General features: G+C 37.1%; 2 protein-coding genes across 2 annotated transcripts in view; one reads left to right on the top strand and one right to left on the bottom strand.

Moving 5' to 3' along the window:
* LOC128227938 (phosphopentomutase-like) overlaps window positions 1-15,135 on the top strand; it is a 31,076-nt gene extending 15,941 nt beyond the window's left edge. Inside the window, exons 9-18 of the mRNA XM_052938899.1 lie at window positions 1,383-1,506; window positions 3,115-3,180; window positions 4,462-4,556; window positions 5,486-5,580; window positions 6,632-6,714; window positions 8,753-8,976; window positions 10,079-10,181; window positions 10,774-10,860; window positions 11,240-11,373; window positions 12,035-15,135. Coding sequence (XP_052794859.1) covers window positions 1,383-1,506; window positions 3,115-3,180; window positions 4,462-4,556; window positions 5,486-5,580; window positions 6,632-6,714; window positions 8,753-8,976; window positions 10,079-10,181; window positions 10,774-10,860; window positions 11,240-11,373; window positions 12,035-12,143 — 1,120 coding nt within the window. The 3' untranslated portion in view covers window positions 12,144-15,135. The remainder of the gene's footprint in view (window positions 1-1,382; window positions 1,507-3,114; window positions 3,181-4,461; window positions 4,557-5,485; window positions 5,581-6,631; window positions 6,715-8,752; window positions 8,977-10,078; window positions 10,182-10,773; window positions 10,861-11,239; window positions 11,374-12,034) is intronic.
* A 1,506-nt stretch (window positions 15,136-16,641) lies between these two features.
* On the bottom strand, window positions 16,642-26,628 carry LOC128228271 (chymotrypsin-like protease CTRL-1). Its single transcript, XM_052939472.1, has 7 exons — window positions 26,454-26,628; window positions 21,790-21,905; window positions 20,457-20,569; window positions 20,092-20,182; window positions 19,194-19,371; window positions 18,579-18,727; window positions 16,642-18,056 (listed from the first exon to the last, which is right to left on the bottom strand). The coding sequence occupies exons 1-7, from the start codon at window positions 26,515-26,517 to the stop codon at window positions 17,898-17,900; spliced, it is 870 nt and encodes a 289-aa protein (XP_052795432.1). The 5' UTR covers window positions 26,518-26,628; the 3' UTR covers window positions 16,642-17,897.
* Window positions 26,629-27,652: the final 1,024 nt, after the last annotated feature.

Genomic DNA, 27,652 nt, shown 5'->3' with positions numbered 1-27,652 from the left:
AGGTACGTAGTTTATATTGAATTCATACCGCTTTTGTGTTTGATATCGTTATTTATTGGACAGAATTAAGAATTTTTGTGATTATCAATTGACCGTGTTTATCAATCATTTATATAGTTTGTTTTATACTGTATCAAGCTCAAACAGTCTGTGGTAGGTCTGTATTTTAATTTGTTGTGAAACATTTTGTCCAACTGCTAATGTGACATACTGCTAATGTTACTCATTCTGTTTTGTGGTAACACTAGCACATACTCACAATTAGCAATTTATAATATATATGTTTAATATCAAAGGTAATGATAATTGCACCATACTAGAGACATTTATATTACCACAACAAAACATTTATGTTTATAGCTTATCTGATCTGATATAAAAAGAAAACCTATGTTTGCAGAAAACATTTTCTGTCTTGTTGTCCAATTAGGGTTTGTTTCAATAAATTTATTTGAGAAAAACGAAACAATCTTTATTTTTTGTCTGTACAATCTGTTTTATAGATAAATGAACCATTTAGTGCAAGACAAAATACTTCTTTGGATCAAAATATTAAAAAAAAACAAGTTTTTACCGGCAATATTGTAACACTAGCACAAATGGTATGGTGATACAAAATTCTTTTTTTTTATAAAAATGCATGAATAAATCATTGCAAATGTTCTAAAATATGATAGGTAAGAAATTGCTGTAAAAGATTATGTTGAAATTACAAATCTGCAATAAATTTTAAAAATCAATATTCGCCGGGAACTTTTTGGTCACCAAAACGTGAAATCTGCCTTATGCAAATATATAACCACATCATAAAATAGTTCACGTTTAAAAGTTAACAACAATTTATGAACATTTGTCTGAACAACACACATTTGTCAATGTTAAACAAAAGCATGAACAATCAGCCCGATACTAAGTATAAACTTCATCAATCATATTGTACAAAATTACAAGTTCTCCACAACAAAATATTTTTGTTCGAAAGTTATTCTATTCTACTAGGCACCTAATTGGGTCAAAATCATACTTTAGAAAAGTATGTTTTTGATAAGATGAAAGAATGGAAAGATTGATAAAAAAAAAATAAAGTTAACAACGTAAATTTATTATTGTTACCTATTTGATGTTGTGCTCCTAAAATTAGATAAAACAAGTACACTGTACAGCTGCAACAATTGTTCCAAATCTTGTAAGTCATACTGCAGATCACAATTTTATCCATAATACTTTTAGAACAGTAAAGATTTGAAATTAACAACTCTGATGTTAACAAAATTGTTAACTTTAACAAAGGTCTTAACAACTTGCCCATTGGCAATATCTTGAATATCTTCTAATAAAACTTGTTCATACATGTACAATATGTTTATTTTATGATGTAACAGGGACGCCAACAGCCATTCAAGTGTGAAGTTTACATACACGGCAATGCACGGAGTGGGCTACCCATTCACAGACTTTGCCGTACAGCAGTTTGGATTCCCCCCTGTCATTCCTGTACCAGAACAGGTACACAGCATACTGAAATTATTTATTTTTGTCTTTTAAAGGTCCATGTTAACGTAGTTTTACTAACCTGGTAGTGCAGTCTTTGCCTTAAAATGTTTTCAGCAGTTGTCCTTTCGGGCAAGTAATTGAAGAAAACCATTTGCCCAAAAACAGTTTTACTTGCCCAAAATATCCAATTCATGCGTAAATAGACGAAAGTCACAATATTTCAATATAATAATATCGTTCAATTAGGATTTATGAATTGTTGCTGAAGAAACTATAAAAACAGAGGGATCTAACTTTCGGAAAAATACACTTGTCCATTCAGGCAACTGCCTGGAAATTTTGACTTGTCCGAAACAGTATTTACTTGTACCGGGCTTCGGGCAACCCAGTTACAATAAAGACTGGTAGTGTCAGATTCGTACAAAACCTGGTCATATTACATGTATTGTAACTAAAAAAATAAATCAAAAATTCTTCAGTAATCATTTTTATCTTTTATCATTATGTATCTTTTCATAATTAAGTGTTATCTACAACTGAATAGCTATCATAACATTAATCAAAACTTGACACACACAGGGTAAGGTATTTCTTACCAGTATGCATGTAAGCATACAAAAAGAAGATAACAAAAAATGATAGTTAAATGACAAATATTTCTAAGTCTTTAAAAATGAGTTAGTGCTGTGGTGAACAAACCCACTTTTTACCAAGGTACATCTGGGGTTTGTAAACCCGGGACTAAAACTTAACATGCTGCTTAACGTTTCTGTAAAATTTAATTGCTCTTATACACAGCTTAAAATATGTGAGACACAAGATATGCATGCTCTATGAAATGTTATTTAGTTTGATTGTTAAAAAAACAATGAGTTGTTTTTGCTGTAGAATATTTTTTTGACCAGAGTTTTTATATCCACATTCTAAGACTGAATGCGTTCTACAAAAGTGTTGAACAAATATGATTTCAAATAATTGTTACTTGGTAAAATGAATGAGATTGAGATTTAACTTTAGTGGTTTTTGTGATTCTGGGTCTGGCCTGGTATACATGAGTTTGGTTTGTGGTCACCATGCCGTACAAGTCCGGGGTAACCTCTGGGAACTCTGTTTTCCCTCAACAACACCAGATCCCAGTCTCACTTTATAAGTAATCCCCACCCACAACACAAGATCACAGTCTCACTTTAAAAGTAATCCCCACCCACAACACAAGATCACAGTCTCACTTTAAAAGTAATCCCCACCCACAACACAAGATCACAGTCTCACTTTAAAAGTAATCCCCACCCACAACACAAGATCACAGTCTCACTTTAAAAGTAATCCCCACCCACAACACCAGTCTCACTTTAAAATTGTGCAAGACATAGGATAAGTATGATATTGTTATAGCTTGTTTCATAATTATTGTTAAATGAGTTATTAGATGACATTAAGTAAAATCTTAATGATTAAGAATGGGCAGAGTGAGTGTATTGGATGAGTGGCAGTTAGCAGACCTTTAAACACCTGTGAAAGTGGAAATTCTTAATGATTAAGTCTAGTACTTAATGATTGCATATTTGCAATTTCATTTGCTGAAAATATGAGTTATATTTTAAAAGCTATTCATTTTAGGTTGAGCCCGATCCAGAATTCCCCACCGTCAAATATCCGAACCCAGAGGAAGGAAAGGGGGCGCTGGTATGATATTATTTTTTTGTTTAAGTTGTGTATCTGTATCAGTATCTGTCAAACTAACCGAAATACTTTATTAACGGTTAGGTTCATAGTCATTTTCCAAGCCCTGCCCTTGCAGGGTTCGGTCATGGTATTTCAAAGTTGTCACTTTACGCTTGGGGTATTTCAAAGTTGTCGTCACTTAACGCTGGGTGTCCAGGGGGCTGAGATAGGTCCCTTGGTGGGTTCAGAGCAGTGCTGGAGTTGGTGTCCATATTGGGCGATAAGCAAAGTTTATAACATTTAGATAGTGTGCAAAAGTCTGGTAAACAGAATGCCAGTGCAGAACTTGCAGGCATGTACTCATTTTGGCCACTGGAACAGTAAGTAAATCTAATAAGAAATATTTTATAATTAGCCAATACCAATGGGCGTGGCGTATCTGAAATTGGACATCATAAATTATTTTTTCTTTGGGAGGAATTACAATTTAATAACATAATTATTTCGTATTCATTATAAAGAAAGGTTAGATAATTAGTAAAATAAACAGTTTTCCTACATTTGAATAAATACTGCCTTTAAGCTTTTTCACAAATCAAATTGAATATGTACTTGCCTGTTGTTCTGGTAGTTAAAAATAAAAGGAACTCCTAGTAAAGTGATAGAGTGCTAAAGAGTTATGGAAGGGTGATCCCAAGTCCCCTTCTGACTTCACGAAGACCTGCAAGTATTACCATTTGCCTTCAAAGAATTAAATGCTAAAGATAGTAAAATATTTCTTTTATTTGATTAAAACTTATATTGTGTTTAAGAATACATACAAACATAATACATTCGGCTGTGAAAACCTAATATTACTTCAATTTACACATTTTCTAGCATAAATGCTTTAAAATTTATTATGTTTAAGTCTTCGATAGCCTGATACAATATTGTGCCCTTTTCACCCCTAGTACCTTGTTTCTTATCTTTAAGGGCCCATTTCATTCAAGGATTTAAGTCATTACTTTACTTAATTAAATCTGTATAAATTTTACATACGTCCAATAGTTGATTGATCTTTTTTTCATTTTTCAACTTTATGATCATTTTTAATACTGGCTTATGTTAAATTGGCACACAAACATGTATGCAGCAAAAAAAAAGTATGACACTTAAGATCCTTCCAATTTAGAACAAAAATTGATATATATTGAAAAAGATCTGTGCAAGTCTGTCCTTTCTTAAATCTGGTATCAACACCCTAGATATAGTGCACTGCTTGTCTACTGTTACTTCATGAAGACATTTTTCCCCTTTTAGACCCTATCCATGAGGACAGCCGACCAGAATGGTAGCACCGTGATACTGGCCAATGATCCCGACGCCGACAGACTCGCAATTGCAGAAAAAGTCAGGTAACTTACACAGTCATTGGCCGATGGAGCTTATAACCACAAGTTCAGTATTACTGGTACCGTAATCCTGAAATCAAGATTCAGAGCTTTTAACCTCAGACTATTACCGTAACTAAGTTTCCATAAAATACCGGAAACCGGGGTTGGGATATCAATATATTTTACATGATGGTAAATGTAAATGTTTTTTCTCCCATCAAATTTCTAGGAAAAACAAATATTTAAACTCCATCTTTTTTGTACCATTATAGTAATTATTAAAATATTATTTCATATAAGTATTCAAAGTCATGACGATAAAATTTAGGTTGTTTTCTACAGCTTAAATTGCATGATTTGCCTGGTAATGATCACATTTTTCTTGTTTTAACTTGCTTGCTTCCATTTTGATTTTAATCACCAAAGAAAGGAGAAATGACAATTATAATGAAAGCTTGATGGTTATTAATGATTTTCTGTTGAACTTGATATGAATGCTAACAAAATATTGACATGCCAAAATGCAACTAATGGTTGTTTTTGAATGTATTTACAATAATGGATTATAATTTTGAAACAAATTTTGTTTGCACTTTCTGATTTTTCATTAGAATTGTAAGTTGTAACAATATCAGTTATTATAGCAGATATGACTTAAACATTGCTGTTTACTCTACACAAGAAATTGCAGATGATTGAAAATAAATGATATTCAATTCAATTATAGTTCTTAGCATTGAAATGTCAGTTCCTTAAAACCTAAACCCTTTGAAGGATTTTCATAAAATTTGAGTAAAATGTTCATTCACAACACCAACAATCCACTTCATATCTCCCAATGGCAAATGTTGTGGATCAGTATGAGATAAACATGGGAGCCTCAACAAGTTGCCTGTTTTTGTTTTAAAAATCGACCATCTTAAGTTGTTGCATGTTATTGGCTATTACAGAGGAGAGTGGGTGGTGTTCACAGGCAATGAGATTGGTGCACTGCTGGGATGGTGGTCCTGGTTCTCATTCTCACAGAAATTTCCAACTCTTCCAGGTAACAACTTACCACACATCTTAGCTTAGACTTTGTGACTGTATGTTAAAGTGTTGTTTGGTCTTTCTGTATTGTTTATGATATCTAATTATGCCCACCTTCGAAGAAAAGGGGTATATTGCTTTGCACATGTTGGTCGGTCGATCGGTCCGTCCGTCGGTAGACCAAAGCTTGTCCGAGTGATATCTCAACAATTCCTGGACGTATGTTCATCAAACTTGACATGAAGGTTGGGCCTGACCAGTAGATGACATCTATTGATTTTGGGGGTCATCGGGCCAAAGGTCAAGGTCACAGTGACCTTTAATGATAAAATAATTTTAAAGATTGTCCGAGTGATAACTCAACAATGCCTAGACCTGTGGTCATCAAACTTGATATGGAAGTTGGGCCTGACCAGTAGATGACCCCTATTGTTTTTGGGGGTCATCGGGCCAAAGGTCAAGGTCACATTATGTTTGACAAACATCTCTTGTTATTACTATTATCCAAAGAAATCATTTGAATGTGGAAAACTAGCCAAAAAATAACATGTGGACAACTTATCCAACTCTAATACAATCAGCTATGTAGAGCCCTGTTTCGATGTAGATCTAAAGACCTATTATCATTGATTTCCATGCGTAACCACATGTTTGCGTAAACTACATTTCAATAAAAATAGTGTAAGAACATTTATAGTTAAGACCCTGCCCATGACTTAAGGGGTTTCCTTAAGCACCCTTAAGTAGCATAAGATATTTTGTTGAAATAGGGTCTAGTACCGGTAAATTAAACAAAGATAATGTCATAGTTCGATTATTTTTGAGCATGTTTTAGTGAATTTAACTTTTATCCGTATTAAAATGAACAAAATGTTGAGAAATTCAAAAAAATCAATATGTTGCATTTTCTGATGTTTAGTCTTTAGATAGTGTCATATTATTGAAGTTATTATTAAAATTGTTTCTTGATGACTGTTAACTTCCTGTTTAGGGTATTACGGTACTGTGAAATCTATTCTAAAAGAAAAATATTACTACAGCCGGTCATGTTTGTTTGAATGTTACAGCTTCTGATTGCTACATGTATGCCAGTACAGTCTCCTCAAAAATTCTGGCAGCCATAGCAAAGAAAGAAGGATTCCATTTTGAGGTAACCATACCTAAGGCTACATATTTACTGATGTAAAGGTATACTCAATAATAGAAGAATTATGCTTTAAGGATTAGATCATGATACAGTGAGTACATTTTGTGGAAGTAATTCATGTAATAGCTATTGTGTATTTTTGCTTTACTAAAGCAGTAAATCTACTGTGATTTAATTGTGAAGTCAAGCAAAAAAATCAATAACAACTATCTTACAGTTGGCAATGTCTCTACTTGACAGCTTGCATGTGCAAGTTGCTCAATAATCCACTTGATATAAATGACAAAATTAAACTTTGTCATTTTTAGCTCGACTATTCAAAGAATAAGGAGAGCTATCCTAGTCACCCGAGCGTCGGCTTAACAACTTATGTTAAAGTTTTTGTAAGAGTTTTGTACCACCTCAAATATTTTCAAAGTCCATTGACATCTGGCTTTGAAACTTTGCACAGTTGTTCACCATCATGCCCCCAACCTGTACACAGGAGGAGGTAACTATCAAGCATTTTGACAAAATTATGCCCCATTTTTTACTTAGAATTTATGTTAAAGTTTGCGTACCACCTCAAATATTTTCAGAGTCCATTGACATCTGGCTTGGAAACTTTGCACTATTGTTCACCATCATGCCCCCAACCTGTACACAGGAGGAGGTAACTCTATCAAGCATTTTGACAAAATTATGCCCCTTTTACAACTTAGAATTTACGTTAAAGTTTGCGTACCACCTCAAATATTTTCAAAGTCCATTGACATCTGGCTTTGAAACTTTGCACACTTCTTCACCATCATGCCCCCAACCTGTACACAGGAGGATGTAACTCTATCAAGCATTTTGACAAAATTATGCCCCTTTTTCTACTTAGAATTATGTTAAAGTTTGCGTACCATCTCAAATATTTTCAAAGTCCATTGACATCTGGCTTTGAAACTTTGCACGCTTGTTCACCATCATGCCCCCAACCTGTACACAGGAGGAGGTAACTCTATCAAGCATTTTGACAAAATTATGCCCCTTTTTTTACTTAGAATTTACGTTAGTGTTTGCGTACCACCTCAAATATTTTCAAAGTCCATTGACATCTGGCTTTGAAACTTTGCACGCTTGTTCACCATCATGCCCCCAACCTGTACACAGGAGGAGGTAACTGTATCAAGCATTTGACAGAATTATGCTCCTTTTTCGACTTAGAATTTATGTTAAAGTTTGTGAACCACCTCATATATTTTCAAAGTCCATTGACATATGGCTTTGAAACTTTGCACGCTTGTTCACCATCGTGCCCCCAACCTGTACACAGGAGGTCACCGTATTGAGTATTTTAACAGAATTATGCCCCTTTTTCGACTTAGAATTAACATTAAAGTTTGCGTACCACCTCAAATATTTTCCAATTCAATTTATGTAAATATCTCAGCACATCATGTATTGAATTGAAATCTAATCTAGCAGTGATCCATGCATGTTTCGCCATAACATTTCAATCCATACACCGAAAAGCGGTGGAATAGTCGAGCGCGCTGTCTCTGTGACAGCCCTTGTTCTTTATCAGAAGCTTTCCAAATGTTCAAATCAAAATCAGTTTGGCAAACAATTGGCAGAGACATGTCTGTTAGACTGTTAAAGCTAAACATTTTTAGAGAATCATAAAATAATGTTTTTGTTTTAAGTGTTTTCCTAGAAATAATAACTTGAACTTTTATTCACCAAGTGTTTTAGTTAAATGCTGTCATCACTTCTACACATTAGTGAAATACATGGAAAGTAACTTCAACATCATTAATGACTTCGTCATATCGATTGAACAGTCGAAACCCTTTGGCTCGATGTCGCTTTTCTCGATTTCCTCATTGGCTCGAACTAGATTTTATGGACGGATTTTGTTTTACGCTTTGTAAGCATTTCTGCTAGGGTCGAAATTTGCGAGGCTCAAAGGCTTGTCCCTGAGATATTGAGCCAATGAGTTTCGACTGTACATTTGGCTCCGATTGTTACACAGTACACATGGTTTGTAACTTCACTTAAAAGATTTGGTTTCCAGGAAACACTGACAGGCTTCAAGTGGATGGGAAACCGAGCTAACATTGTAGTGCAGGAGGGGAAGACTGTGTTGTTCGCATTTGAGGAGGCGATTGGTTTCATGTGTGGCTCCACGGTCCTTGACAAGGATGGTGTGTCTGCGGCGGCTGTGGCTGCAGAGATGGCCACTAATGTGTATGGTAACGGGAAGACTCTCAAAGATCAGCTGGATGAGATTTATAACATGTAAGTAGCCTATGGATGTTTTCAATGTGTACCTAGTTATGTTGCATTTATTGTCCATGAACATTTCAATGTAGTCTACATAATAAAATGTTGGTGGAAAATTTATGTTACTTGTAAAAAGCTACATTTAAAGTATCCATGACAAAACACATACGTTTACTTGACTTAAGACTGGTTAAATGTGTTATACCTCCCTCTGTGAAAATAATATCATTAAATCAATTTTTAGGGAACTTTGTATTGCTTATGGAAAGAATATCTTGGGCAAGTTTAACCCAAACAATGCTCTAATCTGTAAAGAAATTGCTTTAAAGATGTAATACCTCAAAATGAAATAAATGTATTTGAATTGTCAGTTATTGAGTCCTGTGTGCTGATGATTCCTTTGACAGGAGAATATTGCTCTTAGTTGATTTGTCAAATTTTTGGCATTAGAAATGTAGGCAGGCTTCTATTGCTGTAGAAAGGCATGTATTGCTAAAAAAAGGCATATATTGCTGTAGGAAGACACATAGTGCTGTAGGAAGGCACATAGTGCTGTAGGAAGGCACATAGTGCTGTAGGAAGGCATATATTGCTGTAGGAAGGCATATATTGCTGTAGGAAGGCACATAGTGCTGTAGGAAGGCACATTTTGCTGTAGGAAGGCATATATTGCTGTAGGAAGGCATGTATTGCTGTAGGAAGGCATGTATTGCTGTAGGAAGGCATATATTGCTGTAGGAAGGCATGTATTGCTGTAGGAAGGCATATAATGCTGTAGGAAGGCATGTATTGCTGTAGGAAGGCATATATTGCTGTAGGAAGGCATGTATTGCTGTAGGAAGGCATATATTGCTGTAGGAAGGCATATATTGCTGTAGGAAGGCATGTATTGCTGTAGGAAGGCATATATTGCTGTAGGAAGGCATATAATGCTGTAGGAAGGCATGTATTGCTGTAGGAAGGCATATATTGCTGTAGGAAGGCATGTATTGCTGTAGGAAGGCATATATTGCTGACACATATTGCTGTAGGAAGGTGTATATTGTTGTAGGAAGATGAAAGCAGCGCTGAAGAAATGAATTTATATATGAACCACTTATATTTGACTATATCCCAGGTATGGTATGCACATCAACAGCAACTCCTACTATATCTGTCATGAGGCGGCAGCCATCAAGGCCATGTTTGAAGACATCAGGAACTACAACAACACTGGAAAGGTGGGCAAAATGTTTGTTTCTTGAGTTGAGGTAGACAATATTGAAAAACTGTTTGTTGCGCAGTAATAAGTAAAAGGGACACAACGTAGGTTTATGCAAAAAAAAAAAAATTAATAATAAGTATTTTACCCATTTGACATTAATGATCAAAACAAAAAAAGCATATTTAGTGGCCACAAATTTCCCAGTTAAAAAAGCATCATATAACGCTACTAGTCATTTTATCTAGCCATTTTTAAAGTTTAATTTTAACGTAATTGTCCTGATTAATATCATTTTGGTCAGAATACCGGAAATAGTTATTTCCGTAATGACTTTACTGAATTTATCCATGCATTGTCTGTGCTAAAGTCTCTCTGTTAAACTAAACTGCTAAAACAGGTATGAGTTTGGTGTTATTTATAGGCCATGATTATGAGTAGGGTAAAACCCAAACTCTTGAAATATGATGTATATTTTGCATCACCAATCGTGCTCTGGACCAATGAAAAACTGCCTATTTAAAGGTCATATTATTATATAATATGTTGTCTGATTAATTCCTACTGTCGATCGATTATGATTTTGGATCCATTTTCACTCTCTTCTTCAGTACCCAGAGAGCTGTGGGAAGTACAAGATTAAGTACATCCGAGATCTTACCACAGGTTTTGACAACAGTCAGCCAGACCAAAAGCCTGTAAGTTATGTATCTATGGCAACCACACACATTATTTTGAGCTGATAGAAAAAATGATAAGCAATACTCACTTTGTAATATTCATTACATTTACCGGCTTAAATATTTGTATTGACTTCTAGTTAAATCAATACGTACCTAATATTGGTAAGATACGCCTTGTTTAATCTTAAATACTTTAGTCATTTTAGTCAGTTAAATCAAAGTTAATGGTTTTACCATTCTCCACAGGACCACAGGCTTAGCATGACATGCTAGTCATCTTTATTTTGTATACCCATAGGAAAAAACATTTCTAATATTAAAAGGCATTGAGGTTTGGAATTGCTTATAACTGCAGCTAAGTAATATCTGATCTGGACATTTGTATTTCTTACAGCTGTTACCAGTGAGTAAGTCGAGTCATATGATCACGTTTACCTTTGAGAATGGTTGTGTGGCAACGTTACGGACGAGTGGAACAGAGCCAAAGATAAAATACTACACAGAACATAGACCTGACCCGGCTCATGGGTAAAAGCTTAATCACCTCATAATCCACTCGATCTTGTTTTTTTTTTCAAACTCTTTAAAGGTCACATTTAAAAAAAATGTTAAATTTGTTTGCGGTAACTCTATCAAGAATTTTGGAAGTGGGTATGTAGGTTAGAAATTTGTTTCCTGTAATATGCACCTTTTGGCTACCAATGCCCTTAATAGAAGAAAATAGAAGAACAGAACAAAACAGAACAGACAGTTTTTTCGACTTATACAAGTGTACATAGTAGTATGCATACTATGATACAATCTAGTTATATATTAACATGTCAGAAAGAAAATAGAAGGTAAATAAATTAACACTACAGACAGCAATTTTTTTCTTTGGGGGGGGGGGGGGCCAGCAACTGCAAACAAACATTTTTTTAAGCATGGCCTTATTAGCAAAACTTAATATGTTTGAACAATATGGCATGTAAAATAAATATTTCCTTTTTCTTTTTCATTTTTTCTACTTGCTTGAAATTTCTTATATTACAGCATTTATCATTAATATACAATGGTATTGTATAATTCTGTCTGGATTATAATTATGTATAAAAAAAATGAAATGTGCAGCTTTTAATTTTCTTCATGTATATAACAAAAATGATATTGTGGTCTTTTTGTCAACACAAGTGAATGATGTATATTGAAGGTTAACACGAGAGGCAGCAGAGGCGGAGCTTGCGGACATAGTACAGAGCATCGTCACCCATTTCTTCAGGCCAGAGAAAAATGGCTTCATACCCAGGAAAATAGATTAAAACTTTCTTCATTCCAATAAAATATGAAGAAAAAATGTCTCCATATCAAGGAAAATGGATTAAAACTTCTGAGTAGAAGGAAAATACGTTCATTCTAATGAAATATGATATTAAAATAAATATCATACTACAACTGATAAGAAATTTGGAAAGACAAATACCTTCATTTCTTAGAAAACCTTATAAATATCTATACTATATTTAACAAAGAACTGTGGGATATCAGATAAAAGATAATATGTAATTGCCAAGAAAAAAACATTGGAGTCCTATTGTTTAAGAAAGTCTTTGATGTTTATGTTGTCTGGTGCTGCTGTCCTTTGCAGCCTGGTCTGCAAGGTCACATTTATATGTCTGCTGTCTAAGCTAAGCATTTTATGTTTTAATTGGCTAAATATCTCAATTGAGTTTGATCCAAAGACTGATTAAACTAGTAACTTAAAGAGTTGTGGCCCTTGATGTGTCAAAAATTTACTAAATTAACTTGACAGCTCTCTAATTTGAGCATTTCTTATCCAATTTTTACCAAACTTGATTTCTCTGTTTATGGAAACAAAAACTACAATATCAACTGCGTTTGATCAACAGCCGGACTGCATTATTAACTCTTGAGTTATGGAACTTGTTTGTTTTTTTTCAAAATTTGACTGAGTTTGAGTATCCACAAGATCGCATTGTTGACTGTAGTTATGGCCCTTGATTTGGTAAAATTCGACTAAATTCACTTCAACTGCTCTCTACCTTGGAACATTTGTTATCAAATCTTCACTACACTGGATTGCAATGTGAAAGGGCATAACATCTTGAACAGTTTGATCAACAGCAAGATCACACTATTCACTCAGGAGTTATAGCCCTTGAATTGTCAAAATTTGACCATGTCCACTTTGTTCTTTCTAACTCGAGCATTCCTTAGCAAATAGGATGAGGCTAATAACTTGCTTGTTTGAATTTAGCATACTAGTATAATATGTTTATTTTAACAGTATAGTCATATATTATTATTATGTGGTATATAGTTAATCCAATCAAACTTGTTATTATTTACCTTTTTTGTGTTGTCTGTGTCCAGGATGTCACACTTTCATTTCTGCTTTCTAATGTATAAGACATTTCTCCTCAAAATTGTTAAAACTTGGAAGCAATGCTTTTTGACTAAATACCTCAACCAAGTTCAATTCCGAGTCATTGTCATTTTAGAGAGATGGTCCTTGAATTGTCAAAATAATGAAAGCTCCTGACGGGCAACATTTCATTTTTTTGGTGATTTTAAGTTGAAATAATGTCCTTTGCAAATTAACCAGAGCATTAATAATTTAGCTACAAGTAACTGAAAACTTGTCTAGGAGTCACATTTCTTTTGGTCCGATCAATTTCCTGCCTCTTCATAACCACAAAATGTATTGTGTTCACACTTAACGGGAATGATTTGTACCAAGCCAAGCTGGCATGTCGCCGATTGTACTGTTTGTATTATCTATTTTAGAGTTATGGCCCTTTTTGATACATAACCATTGTAACTTGTAAGATTGTTTGTGCTTCTATTTCCATAACCACTAGCATATTGTTCTGCATTTTCTGGTCAGTATCATTTATTGCAGAATTATGTCTCCTTTATATGATTATACTTTTTTCATTTTTTTTTGTTGCACTGTATAAAATAAAACTAAAGCCTGAGCTGGCAGAACTTTTTTGGACCATTGTGTGATAGAAAGTTGCTATAAATGCTCATGTAGTTGTGAATTTGTTGATTAATAACGGTTTTGTAAGCATTTGTTGGTTGATGTGTATTACAGAATGTACATTTTACAAGTAATTTATTTATAATATTAAGTTATCAATTCCAAGTGCTAGGAAGTTCAGGGAGAATATGTATTCAAAGTTCAAACTTGTTTATACTTAGTATGGAATTTTATTCCAGAGCATTTATATTAATTATAAAAAAATACATGGATGTGTTTATTAACCAGGTTTTCACATGGTGAAATCTGGTTATTAGAATGGCGAACGTCGTTGTTCTGGCAGGCGGACGGGCGGCGTCAAACTCACCTATGAAACTGAATAACTTTAGTAAGGGATGACATATCTTGACCAAACTTGGTCTATAGAAAGACTTTATGGGTACCTTTAATGGGATTGCATTTGGGGTCCCTAGGGTCAAGGTCAAGGTCACTGTTACTAAAAATAGAAAAACAGTTGAAACTGAATAACTTTAGTTCGGGATGACATATCTTGACTAAACTTGGTGTACAGGAAGAGTTTATAGATACCTTTCATGGGATTGCGTTTGGGGTCTCTAGGGTCACAAGGTCACTGTTACTAAAAATAGAAAAAAGGCTGAAACTGAACAACTTTAGTTAGGGTTGACATATCTTGACCAAACTTGGTCTATAGGAAGAGTTTATGAATACCTTTCAATGGATTGCATTTGGGGTCCCTAGGTTCAAGGTCACTGTTACTAAAAATGGAATAACAGACACTGGCTGAAGTTCTGGCAATCATTAAAAACCTGGTTTCGTCGCATTGCGGCGTTTCTTTTTATGATTTTATGACATTGGAGATATGATATGAAAAACACAGAACCTCTTTCAGTGTTATTTTATTCATTCTTTAAAAATAAATATATTCTTATGCACCAGTTAGTTGTCAAAAAAAGCGGAGAATCGACCTTACCTAGGGTCCCTGGGGTGCGGGGGCATTTGGCGGGGATTTTATCAGCAGTTTGTCCCTGCAGGATATGGATTTTACCTGTGCTTGCCTGGACTGAAAGTCAAAGTCTCCACTATTCCCCTGACCTGGGGGGCCGTGGTTACAATTGGCTGGTGCATTATGATATTTATATTCTTATTTTTCTGTAAAATAGATGATCTGTGGTTATTTATATATATAGAATATAAAGTGCAGCTGTTCGTTGTCTAGCTCATTGTTTATTGTGCTTTTTACTACACTTTTATTTCTGGCTATAGCAGTGAATAATAAACCACAAACCACTTGTTGTTTCTACCTAGTCTGTGTTTCATATAGTACACATCCAAACTGATGATCATTGTGTTTTTAGCTCACCTGAGCCATAAAGTACACATCCAAACTGATGATCATTGTGTTTTTAGCTCACCTGAGCACCAAGGCGTGCAACCTGCCAGCTGACATCTGTCAACAATTGCTTCAAATGACATTTCTTCAGAAACCACCTGGCCAATTTAGATGAAACTTTATGGGGATGTTACTCAGATGGTGCTCTTTCAGAATTGTATAAAGAAATGAATTCACTGCTGAATTCTGGTTGCCATGGAGGACACAAAAAGTTATTTTTTTACAAAAATGATGCCTAGAGCTTAGATATTTCGTGTGTAGTAGTCCTCTACCAAGTTTAATTAATTAATGCCCTTGGTGCCAAAGCCTGCCCTGCCCTGGGTTTCACAAGTTTCTTACATAGGGAAATATTTTTATCTGAAACCACTAGGGGCAGACCCTGGATATTTTGTATGTAGCATCATATAGTTGTCTTCTATCTAGTTTATTCAAACTGTTCCTCTGGGGTCAAAACTGACCTTTCCCTGTGGGTCACAAGTTTCCTACAGACTTCTATCAGAAAATAATTGAAAATCTTCTTATCTGAAACTTCTCGGACCAGACCCTTATCATTTTGTATCTAGCACCTTACAGTGATTCTCCACCAAGTTTGCTTAAATTATGCCCATGGGGGAAAAAACTGGCCACATCCTAGACTTCAATAGGGATTTCGCTGAAAGTTTGCTTGTCTGAAACTGCAAGACCCTGAACCTTGATATTTGTATGCATCATCAGATAGTGGTCTTCTATCAAGTTTGCTCAAATCCCATACGGACAAAACTACCCCGCCCTGGTGGTCACAATGTTCCTAAAGACATATAAAAAATGAAAATATTCTTGTATGCAACCACTAGATCCAGACCCTTGATATTTTGTTTGTAGCATCATACAGTGGTCCTCCTCCAAGTTTGTTTAAATTATGCACCTGAGGACAAAACTGATCATGCCCTTGGATTCATATGTTTTCTTTATACTAGTACTTATAATTATGAGAAAACCTTTAAAAAATATCTCGGTAAACCTTCTTTTCTTAAACCACAAGGCCAATACCTCATATATTTTTTATGTAGCATCATATGATGGCCCTGGACCAAGTTCGTTTAAATTATACCCCCGGGGGTCAAAGTTGGCCAACTCTGGTCTTTCTACATAAATGCACATGCAGAATTATATCAATATGCTGCTCATTGTACACACGTATACATATTGTGTCAATCATTATTGGATAAAAATATTCATTGTTATCACCCGCCGAATCGAAGGATTTGGGAGAGGGATATTGTTTTGGCGTTGTCCGTCCGCCAGGAACCATATCTTGGTAGGCATTGATCAGGAAATGTTCAAACTTGGTCAGAATGTTCCCCTTGATCAAATCTCGACCACTTGTAAATGTGGGTCACATGGGGTCAAAAACAAGGTCACTAGGTCAAATCTTAGAAAATCTTTGGAACATACTAGAGGCATTGCACATGGTCAAATATTCATGAAACTTAATCAAAATGTTTTCCTTTATGAACTCTTGGACGTATATACAACTGGGTCACATATGATCGAAAATAAGGTCACTAGGTCAAATCTTTTAAGTTTTCTAATGTATTCATGTCATAAAAGGCAAATTGACAAAAATAACCTATTGTTTTTTTGCTGGAAATCCGCTTTCTATCTTTACATTCAATTTAAGGTAATCTATTCATCATTAAAAAAATGCTACAGGTTAAGTTGCATGTTAAAGATAAAAAAAAATGTGAAGTGATGTTATTAAAGTTTTCATTTAAAAAAATTATTGCATGACAGTATATTTACACAACATATGGCGAAGAAAACAACAAAGAAACAGAAACAGTGCAATGTACCAAAGCTTATGGTCATATAAAATGGACATGCAAAGGGAAGGTGCCACGAGATTTTCCAATATCAGTTACAGCCCTTTCCCAAAACATCACATGAAAAGTAAAATGATTACGTTAAAGATTTCATCAAGACCTTTAAAATAGACATTGGGTTTGTAAGTAATAAATTTATAGATTTGATCATCGTTACATTTTGTTTTGTTACCTCCCTTTAATATATCAACAAATGACAACAGTGGCGTTGTTCAAAAATCTCATTCATGCATAACTGATTGATCAATATAAAAATATACAAATATGCAACCAATGGACGCAGACAGACCTCGATCAACTCGAATAAACAAAAACTTCTTTGCATTCTGAAATGGATGGCTTGATGTTGAATGCATTTGTCGTAAAGCGTTAATAACGCTTTTAGCCATAAAATATTATTTTTCGAACGGAAATATGAAAAACTGTGATCACAGGGTCTTTTGCCAGCAGTCTGATATCACTGGTCTTCAGATATTTACACAAAAAAGAGCACATTCCATGATAAAAAAGTTGTCAAAACGGTAAATCTGTGAGATTGCAGCTTTCATCGGCCCATATGAATGCCTGAAATACAGGGTTGCACGAAAATGTACAAACTAGGAAGCTAAACAATTGGTGATGGCATATTAAACTGCCTTTAGGATGACGCTATCAGGGTGTTCGTGACTTATATATCTGTTTTCGACCGTACGAGATACATAAAATACAAATCTGCTTGGTAAATGTTCATGTTGCTGTAATAAATGACAATAGTTTCCATTGGTTTCCATAGTAACCGTCGCGTATTCGCTTATTAAAGTTAGAACGCATTAATGGTTGCCATAATCCAGCTCCTGTACGTTGACACGCGGGCATACACGACTGGTTTCTGGTCACACGTTCGCTTTCCCCAGGAAGTGACGCCATATTGGATGTACTTGGAGTTAACTTGACACACCAGCGGGCCTCCACTGTCCCCCTGAAAGTAGTTGTGTACCATTTGGAAGAACATGTTCTCGTTGAATGTATTACGTCACATACACAGCATATAGGACACACATATACTCAAGCTATACATGTTCAATCGAAACTCCTCGGCCATATTCCACCGAAATCAATGCGCATAAGTAAATTTAGTAGTTCGTAAAATTAATAATACAATATTAATTGTCGTATTATAACGTGAAATTTGTATTGATTGCAAGTAAAGTGTACACGTATTATTGCATAAATAATTGATATTCCTAAGTGTAAAGTCCTTATTTAAGGTTAAACTGCTAAATTGAAAATAGTATTCTAATTAGCGATCTACTTGCAGCGTCGTTAAATGTAAAGAATTCTTACATTGTAAACCGTCCATAAACATCCGAGGTTATGTTCGATGGAAAATGGACGAGTAGTTCCGATTGATATATGTTATTTTGTAAAGCGTTCATATTGATGCGATGCCATAATAGCTACTAAAATCCTAAAACTTTTACAACGGGCCGGGTATTCTTACCAAACAGGCGGAAATCTTTTTGCTGTAGGCGCAAAGCTGCGACGGCTTCACAAGGCCGTCCCAGTTCGACCGCTTGTTGCATTGTGCATTCGTCAGCAATGTCACTTCCGCCTGCGCCAGGACGCCCGACAGACCGGAGGACCCGTTCTCTTCAAGGAAATTGGGGTTTACTAAATAATATTCTCCATGCATAAAACCTAATATTCAGTTTGCTTTACGAAAGACAATAAAGTATGACACTACAGCCCAACCCCGTTCGCTCGAACTCCCGGGGACCGGCGAAAATACCTCGAGCCTCGGAAAATTCGAGCCAAGCGGGAATGTTTACCTTCAGTATAAAGTAATTGTTTTTTTCATTCACCAACGAGGAATTCGAGCCAAGCGAATTTGAGCCAAAGGGTTTCGGCTGAATATTAATATTTTATTTATAAAGTGTGTTGTTGTTGTTTTTCGATTTGAACGTTATAATGGTACATGTTTATGATGAGAGTATCACGACACTGACAAATGTTAAAAAAGGAAGTTTTTTTTTATTTTGAGAGTTACACGAAATAATTAAATAATTTTAAACGGAATTTACGATGGAAAACTTCTCACTGCATAAAACTAACTCACTTTCAGCAGAAATGCCCCACCCGGTGACGAAACAACTTGCTGGTCCAGTTGGCGATGTGTCGTCTGCAAGACCAGAAACAGGGGACACATGCGTTGTCTTGGAAACGGGGGAGGCCAATTTTAGGAGTGCGACGTCATTGTTGTATAATGACGTCAGAGTGCCCACATAGTCCGGATGCTTGAAAATAATTCATTATTTCGTTATTGATGTAAGAGCTTTGTTTTATCAAAACCCATTTTAAACTTGCATTAAAACGTGTCCAAGTTTAAACAAACTTAATGGACCCAAACCTCCAACTCTAGCCAATTTCTGACCTACATGCATGTAGAGTATACACGTGATTTTTCTCTTATGCGTACAAGGTCCAATTTTACAATACCTGATTATTTTCATTTTCCTAATAAAAAAAAAATACCCAACATGTATATATGCGCTCTTGTCCTATATAATATTTACAAAATAAGACTTACTTTGTAATGTTTACATACAATACTTTAAAGATGTTGGCATCATTATCCACAAGAGGCGAACCTCAAATTTTTATTTCTGTCGAAAAAGGATTGGTAGCGGGATGCTTGGGACACACACGCAGACACATTTTGAAGAATACAGTAATGAATTTTTAAGCATTCTGAGCGCCAGCATGTAATGAAATTGCAATCAAATTTTACATGTGAAACGTCACATGTAGCAATAGAATAGTAGTTCTCGGGCATTTTTGAGTTAATTTTTTTGTTCAAGATGCCTTTCTGTATAGTTCAGATTAGTATTTGAGCGTTCGATAGTTTTTCCTGGTGTAAAGATTTAAGCAGTGTTTAATGCGGAGTAAATACAGTTGTTTTGAACGCCCGGGCGTACCGGAGTATATCGGAGTTGCACCACTGATCGTATACGTACCACTGTAACGCTGGTTACGTTCCTCAATTGCTCACCCGCGTCAACAGAGTTCCGGTCTCGCTCTCCTGCCAACACCCGCAGCTCGCCTGGCCTGTTGGGGCGGAAATACAATGCGATTGAGTTTTAATGTTTTACTCTAGAAGCGGAATTAAAAACTACCATATTTCACAATAATGACAGAGTTTAAGATTTTTAAGTCAGTTATGACGTTTTGTGTTAGTAGTGTGAGCAGTTCGGTAAATAAACGTCCGTGTTTGTCTAAAGTATATCTATGTTATCAAGATAACATTTTCAAAATGTTTTAAAACGTAGCAAGTAATTATCTATTATTTTCATGCAAGAAGACAGCGAAAAACGATGCCTACCCAAATCGAGGGTTTGAGACGCAGTGAGCGGCAGTGAGAACTACGTCCGATGAGATGAGGGTGCCCCCGCACCGGAACTGAAACTCGCCGCCTTGCCGCGTGTGGATGGCCACCTAAAAGATAAAGACAGTGAGTTTAATTTGCTTAATACACTCGCCGAAAGGGCGAGGCACGATAACTCGCCGAAAGGGCAAGGCACGATACACTCACCGAAAGGGCAAGGCACGATACACTCACCGAAAGGGCAAGGCACGATACACTCACCGAATGGGCAAGGCACGATAACTCGCCGAAAGGGCAAGGCACAATACACTCACCGAATGGGCAAGCCACGATACACTCGCCGAAAGGGCAAGGCACGATAACTCACCGAAAGGGCAAGGCACGATACACTCACCGAAAGGGCAAGGCACGATAACTCGCCGAAAGGGCAAGGCACAATACACTCACCGAATGGGCAAGCCACGATACACTCGCCGAAAGGGCAAGGCACGATACAATCGCTAAATGGGCAAGGCACAACACACTCGCCGAAAGGGCAAGGCACGATACACTCACCGAATGGGCAAGGCACGATAACTCGCCGAAAGGGCAAGGCACGATAACTCACCGAAAGGGCAAGGCACGATACACTCACCGAAAGGGCAAGGCACGATACACTCACCGAAAGGGCAAGGCACGATACACTCACCGAAAGGGCAAGGCACGATAACTCACCGAAAGGGCGAGGCACGATAACTCGCCGAAAGGGCAAGGCACGATACACTCACCGAAAGGGCAAGGCACGATACACTCACCGAAAGGGCAAGGCACGATACACTCACCGAAAGGGCAAGCCACGATACACTCACCGAAAGGGCAAGGCACGATACACTCACCGAAAGGGCAAGGCACGATACACTCACCGAAAGGGCAAGGCACGATACACTCACCGAAAGGGCAAGTCACGATACACTCACCGAAAGGGCATGGCACGATACACTCGCCGAATGGGCAAGGCACGATACACTCGCCGAATGGGAAAGGCACGATACACTCGCCGAAAGGGCAAGGCACGATACACTCGCCGAATGGGAAAGGCACGATACACTCGCCGAATGGGCAAGGCACGATACACTCGTCGAATTAGCAAGGCCCGAGTGCGAGTAAAAATAAGCTTACAAACACACACATTTAGTTTGATGTCCGCTTTTTACTACTTTAAAAAGAGGCAAGGGTTCAAACACCAGCGATTCAAATACAAAAACATGTACAGGTGTTTGTTTGATGTGGCAAAGTATCAGAAATATATGAAAGTATTGTCGATATTTACTAAATGGGTCCAATCTCTTACCTGCCATGGCGAGTTGGTCACCGGCGTCACGGGCACCAACTGCTGGGCAGTTGCTATTTTCCTTTGTTGGCCTGTTTCCTTTCTTGTGTAATCTGCGGCTTTTTTCGTGGAACACTCTGTCATAAAAACGTGAAGAGAACAAATAAGTATCACGTTTTATATGGTGGTGTGTTAGTTTTTTTAAGATCGGCCTGCGCCTTTTGGTTTCATCATGGCTTGACCCCCTAATTTCCCGTGCAGTTTATAGAAGCCAAAAGGGGCGATATCGATACGCTTATCATACCCTCATCATGAGATTTAACGCCAAAGAAAATAATCTAGCTTACAGAGAGTACCGTCGGCAACCACGATACTTCATGAATTCCGTTTAATATACTCATAAGTAACATGGGAGAGTTGACAGGCAAACTCTTGTTTTAATGAATACGCATTAGGCAAGGGAGACAACTCTTCTTCCAATCAATTCGCATTTTACCAGGGGTGGGGGGGGGGGCTTGACAACTGTCTTAAATGGCCAGGGGGGGGGGGGGGGGGCTTGACTACTGTCTTAAATGGCCAGGGAGGGGGGGGGGGGGCTTGACTACTGTCTTAAATTACTGTGCTGAACAGGCGGACCCGGTTCATTTCCGACTATCGCCAGAATATCTTTCTACGGGAAAAGACCTGATACCTTGCGGAACCAATGCCTTATTCATGATTACGAGATTTTTACAGCCAAATTCCCCATGGTACATATGCAACGACGCATAGCGTTGTAGTATATGGGGGTACCGAATGCCAATGCAAAAGAGCGGTTGTGTTACAACGATGAAAACACATCTGAGGTGTTATATATCAGAGAAAAGAGAAACAAGAGGATTAAATCCCTTTCACCTTGAATAGGTTTCAATGAATCGTTCCTGGAGGAGGCTCATAACCTCGTCTTGAAACTTCATTCTTTCCCATGAAAATCACGGCCATGTTTCAATAACGATCGATAGGCTTAAGACTGTTAATGTCCAGGCAAAACCCCGCATTTAGCGTATACTACGTTTCAATTAAAGCTGCACTCCCATTGATTGAACGTTTTGACAACTTTTTTTGTCTTGGAAAGAGCAGTCATTTTTGTGTAAATATCTGCAAACCAGTGATATAATACTGCTGACAAAAGATCAGATCGCAAAATTTCATATTTACGTTCGAAAATTAATGTTTTATGGCTCAAACCGTTACTAACGGTTAATGAAAAATTGCATAAAACATCATTTTTTGAACTTGAATATAAAAAAAAAACTGCAATCTATTTTTGTTTGTAAGCAGTCTTATGTAAGTGGTTTTCATGCATTTTCGCAAAAATTGGATCGTTCCGAGACAAAAAGTAAAACAAGTTGTCAAAACGTTCACTCTGTGAGAGTGCAGCTTTGAAGTATCGTTAGAAAAGGCTTAGGGCTAAATTATTTTCTTGGAACTTGGCCCTGAGCTGTGAAGTTGTTTCGGTGGGTAAGAGGTGACAAACGTGTTTTTTTGTCGTTTGAACGAATCAGGTTTCTCGTTGAAAACAACTTAGTAAGCCGTTAAAAATGACTTACATATCCCATTAAAATGTCTCAGCTTGTTTACAATGTCGCGAATTCGAGTGATATTATTACGCGATTCGTTTTACGTAAATGTAGAAAATTGTATCATTAAAAACTACCCATAAATCAATAATAAAGGTTTGTGTTTACAAACATGGTTGCAATCATGCGTTATGCATATACGTCTGCTTTCCGGACGTATAGCCACTTTAATAGAGGCAAAAACAGTTGCTTTAAACCGGATTTTTTTTTTATCAATTGTATGCCATGGTGAAACTGTTCACAATGATGATATATGTATATATTTCCTTTAATCCCGGCTCAAGGTGATTTAAATGTTAAACATTTGTAAAGGTCATATACATATACCACAATACAAACGAATTATGTACGGAATACCGTTAGGGCCGTCGCCTGCGAATATGTTGATCTGAATCGCGATACTCGATAGAACGATGATGAAAACGCGAAATTACGAAAAAAACCGATGGTGACTGAAACGCGATAGTACGATGATGAAAACACGACAGTACAATGATGAAAACGCGAAATCACGATATTACAATGATGAAAACGCAAAAGTACGATGGTGAAAACACGATTGTGTATCGCTTTATCATCATCGTACTGTCTAATTATCGCGTTTTCACCATCGCACTGTCGCGTTTTCACCATCTTAGTTTCGTGATTTCGCGTTTTCATTATCGTACTATCGAGTATCGCGTTTCAGATCAACATGCACATTCATAGGCGATCGATGGCTCTAACGGCATTCCGTAATTATGAGACGCATATGTACATAAATAAATGCTTGCCTTCATGATAATAATTTATTTCGTAAACAGTTTTATAGTACAAATAAAACAATGATGAGATTCAATCTTTAATTTGATTGGCTGTGGTACTTTGTTAAGAATCGGAAAGCCGGTACTGTGTGTATACCACGTGATAAATTACGTCATTTAAATGCTACGTCGGAAGGCAATATTTTGCTTCGAATAAAGACTTAAGCAAAGATAACTTTTCTTTCTTTTCACCACTTTAAATGAAACAAAGAACAGTCTATGCCGCTAGAAGAGCCCCGCCTTCGTTTTATTACCGGAGTTTGATTAGGTGATTAGTTTCCTCAAAAAAATCGACAAACGTGTGTTCCATCAGGCGGCGGTTTTGTGAAAGGTTTGTCGAAGTGTTTTAAGAAACTAAACTCTCAATCAAAATCTGTTAGAATACCAAAGGCTGGGCTCTTTAAGCGGCGTAGACTACGCTATTTTTCATTCATTCAAAAATGGTGAAAACATAGTAAAAGTATAAACATGTAGTTGGGCCTCGCCAAAATGGTTCACTCCTGGCAGGGCCTCAACAGCATGGTTTACTCCTAGCTATGCCATGCCAGTATAGCTCACTCCTGGTTGGGTCTCGCCAGTATGACGAACTCACGGCTAGGCCTCGCCAGTATGGTTAATTCCTGACTATACCTCGCCAGCATGGTTCATTACTGACTATACCTCGCCAGTATGGTTCATTCCTGACTATACCTCGCCAGCATAGTTCATTCCTGACTATACCTCGCCAGCATGTTTCATTGCTGGCTACATATAGGTCTCGCCAGTATGGTTCATTCCTGGCTAAACCTCGCCAGCATGCATGATTCGTTCCTGGCTAGACCTCGCCAGTATGGTTCATTCCTGGCTAGGTCTCGCCAGTGTGGTTCATTCCTGGCTAGACCTCGCCAGTATGGTTCATTCCTGGCTATACCTCGCCAGCATGATTCGTTCCTGGCTAGACCTCGCCAGTATGGTTCATTTCTGGCTAGGTCTCCCCAGTATGGTTCATTCCTGGCTAGACCTCGCCAGTATGGTTCATTCCTGGCCAGGTCTCCCCAGTATGGTTCATTCCTGGCTAGTTCTTGCCAGTATGGTTCATTTCTGGCTAGGTCTCCCCAGTATGGTTCATTTCTGGCTAGGTCTCGCCAGTATGGTTCATTCCTGGCTAGGTCTCGCCAGTATGGTTCATTCCTGGCTAGTTCTCGCCAGTATGGTTCATTCCTGGCTATACCTCGCCAGCATGGTTCATTCCTGGCTAGTTCTCGCCAGTATGGTTCATTCCTGGCTAGGTCTCCCCAGTATGGTTCATTTCTGGCTAGGTATCGCCAGTATGGTTCATTCATGGCTAGGTCTCGCCAGCATGGTTCATTCCTGGCTAGGTCTCGCCAGTATGGTTCATTCCTGGCTAGGTCTCCCCAGTATGGTTCATTCCTGGCTAGGTCTCCCCAGTATGGTTCATTCCTTGCTAGGTCTCGCCAGTATGGTTCATTCCTGGCTAGGTCTCCCCAGCATGGTTCATTTCTGGCTAGGTCTCGCCAGTATGGTTCTTCCTGGCTAGGTCTCGCCAGCGTGGTTCATTTCTGGCTAGGTCTCCCCAGTATGGTTCATTCCTGGCTAGGTCTCGCCAGTATGGTTCATTCCTGGCTAGACCTCGCCAGTATGGGTCACTCTTTGCTATACCTCACCAGTATGGTTTATTCCTGGCTAGACCTCGCCAGTATTGTTCGCTCCTGGCTATACCTCGCCAGTATGGGTTACTCTTTGCTATATCTTGCCAGTATGGTTCGTTTCCTGGCTAGACCTCGCCAGTATGGGTTACTCTTTGCTATACCTTGACAATATGATTTGATTCCTGGCTAGTCCTCGCCAGTATAATGGGTCAGTCCTGACTGTTTCATTGACGGATCATTAGTCGTAACCACAGTTATCGTTAATCTTTCTTACCGTCACAATTAAATAAGCAAAGTCCTCAACTTTCTGTTCGCTCTTAATTACCGCTTGAAATTCCTTTCACACAATCATGTAGCAAAATAACGAAAATATGACAACAATGAATTTCAAATTACGGCTGAAATAGACTCAATTTGAGTTGAGTTAAAAATAGATTTAGATCTTTATCAAAACGACTTTATTGAACTTCTATTATTTAGATACCAAAAATGGAAGATATTTTACCTCAGTTCACGCGACCACATGAATATATACTACAGAAAATTAAAAATACCGTTATTTTCAGATTTAAACAGATGTACTTTGTAACCAAAGAAAAAGAACACTCACTTACCTATTTCTTTTAAGCATATACAAATGAATACAAATGTAAACATTCCATAATGCGTCCCAGTCATATTTGTGTATGAAATACAACTTTACTCCGTAACAGTCGAATTACCGTGTGTCAACCACGTCAAAAGTAATTCATTAATAATGTTATAAAATGTAGACGCAAAAAGATGAGGATAATACGTACATGGTTAAAATCGTTATGCAAAATGTCAAGAGAAATCAAACGAGCTTTGTTCGTGGGAAAATTGGACCAGTTCTTATCCAGTCTGAAGGGGATTACTTTCCTCCCATACCGTCCAAACCTGGTGTCCAATACGTCGATATGTTGTCCACAGGTTAACGTTAGGCTAGTTCGAACTGTTATATGATTTGACTGCTTAAAGCTGCACTCTCACAGATTGAACGTTTTGACATTTTTTTTTGCCTTGGAATGAGCCTTTTTTTGCGAAAATCCATGGAAACCAGTTATATAAGAATGCTGACAAAAATCAGATCACACATTTTTATATTCAAGTTAAAACATTGATGTTTTATGCATTTTTCTTTTTTGTCAGCAATCTTATATATCATTAATTGGCTTGCAGATATTTACTAAAAATTGTTCTTTCCAAGACAAAAAAAATAAAAAAGTTGCCAGTTAAAATGGTCCATCTGTGAGAGTGCAGCTTTAAAGGGACTAGACACCAGATGATCCCTAAATTTGCAAAAACAGTATTTCCTCAAAACAAGCCTAGAATTATCAATAAAAGCTGGTATGAGGCCGATGATATATTATAAAAAATGTTTTGTCGCTGCCAGTCAGCTGAGTCACAGGGGCAGGTTGCGTTGTTTAAACACACCACGCCCCCGCCCGTTTTTCAGTTTTTGTTTTTTTTAGTAAGAATATGATGAACTGTAACTTGTGATAACTGGCAACATTTTTTTTTATCCTACAAAGATAATATGATAGATTTAGAAAAAAATGTGATGATGATAATGATGATGATGATGATGATGATGATGATGAATCGAACAATGGTAGAGACTTCTCGGCATGGCTTTAAAGTAACATTATACACATATTTTATTTTGCTTTTAACCTGCATGGGACCAATAACAAATCTGTCCTTCCTACTCCCAGTTTTAACTTTTCACTTTGCTTGGGATCCTCACTTTTACCTGTTTATAGTCACATCGGTGCGACATTTAAACAATTGT

Source organism: Mya arenaria, chromosome 3, assembly GCF_026914265.1.
Source record: "Mya arenaria isolate MELC-2E11 chromosome 3, ASM2691426v1".
NCBI classification, from domain to species: domain Eukaryota; kingdom Metazoa; phylum Mollusca; class Bivalvia; order Myida; family Myidae; genus Mya; species Mya arenaria.
This window is presented reverse-complemented; position numbering and strand designations above follow the sequence as displayed.

Bases quoted from the DNA above. Each gene is read 5' to 3' on its own strand.
- LOC128228271 (XM_052939472.1), bottom strand. From the start codon at position 26,517: ATGACTGGGACGCATTATGGAATGTTTACATTTGTATTCATTTGTATA. The intron at 20,570-21,789 runs GTAAGAGATTGG...TTTATCTTTTAG, and splicing joins TGACCAACTCGCCATGGCAG to GTGGCCATCCACACGCGGCA. The intron at 18,728-19,193 runs GTGAGTTAGTTT...ATTTCCTTGAAG, and splicing joins GTGGGGCATTTCTGCTGAAA to AGAACGGGTCCTCCGGTCTG.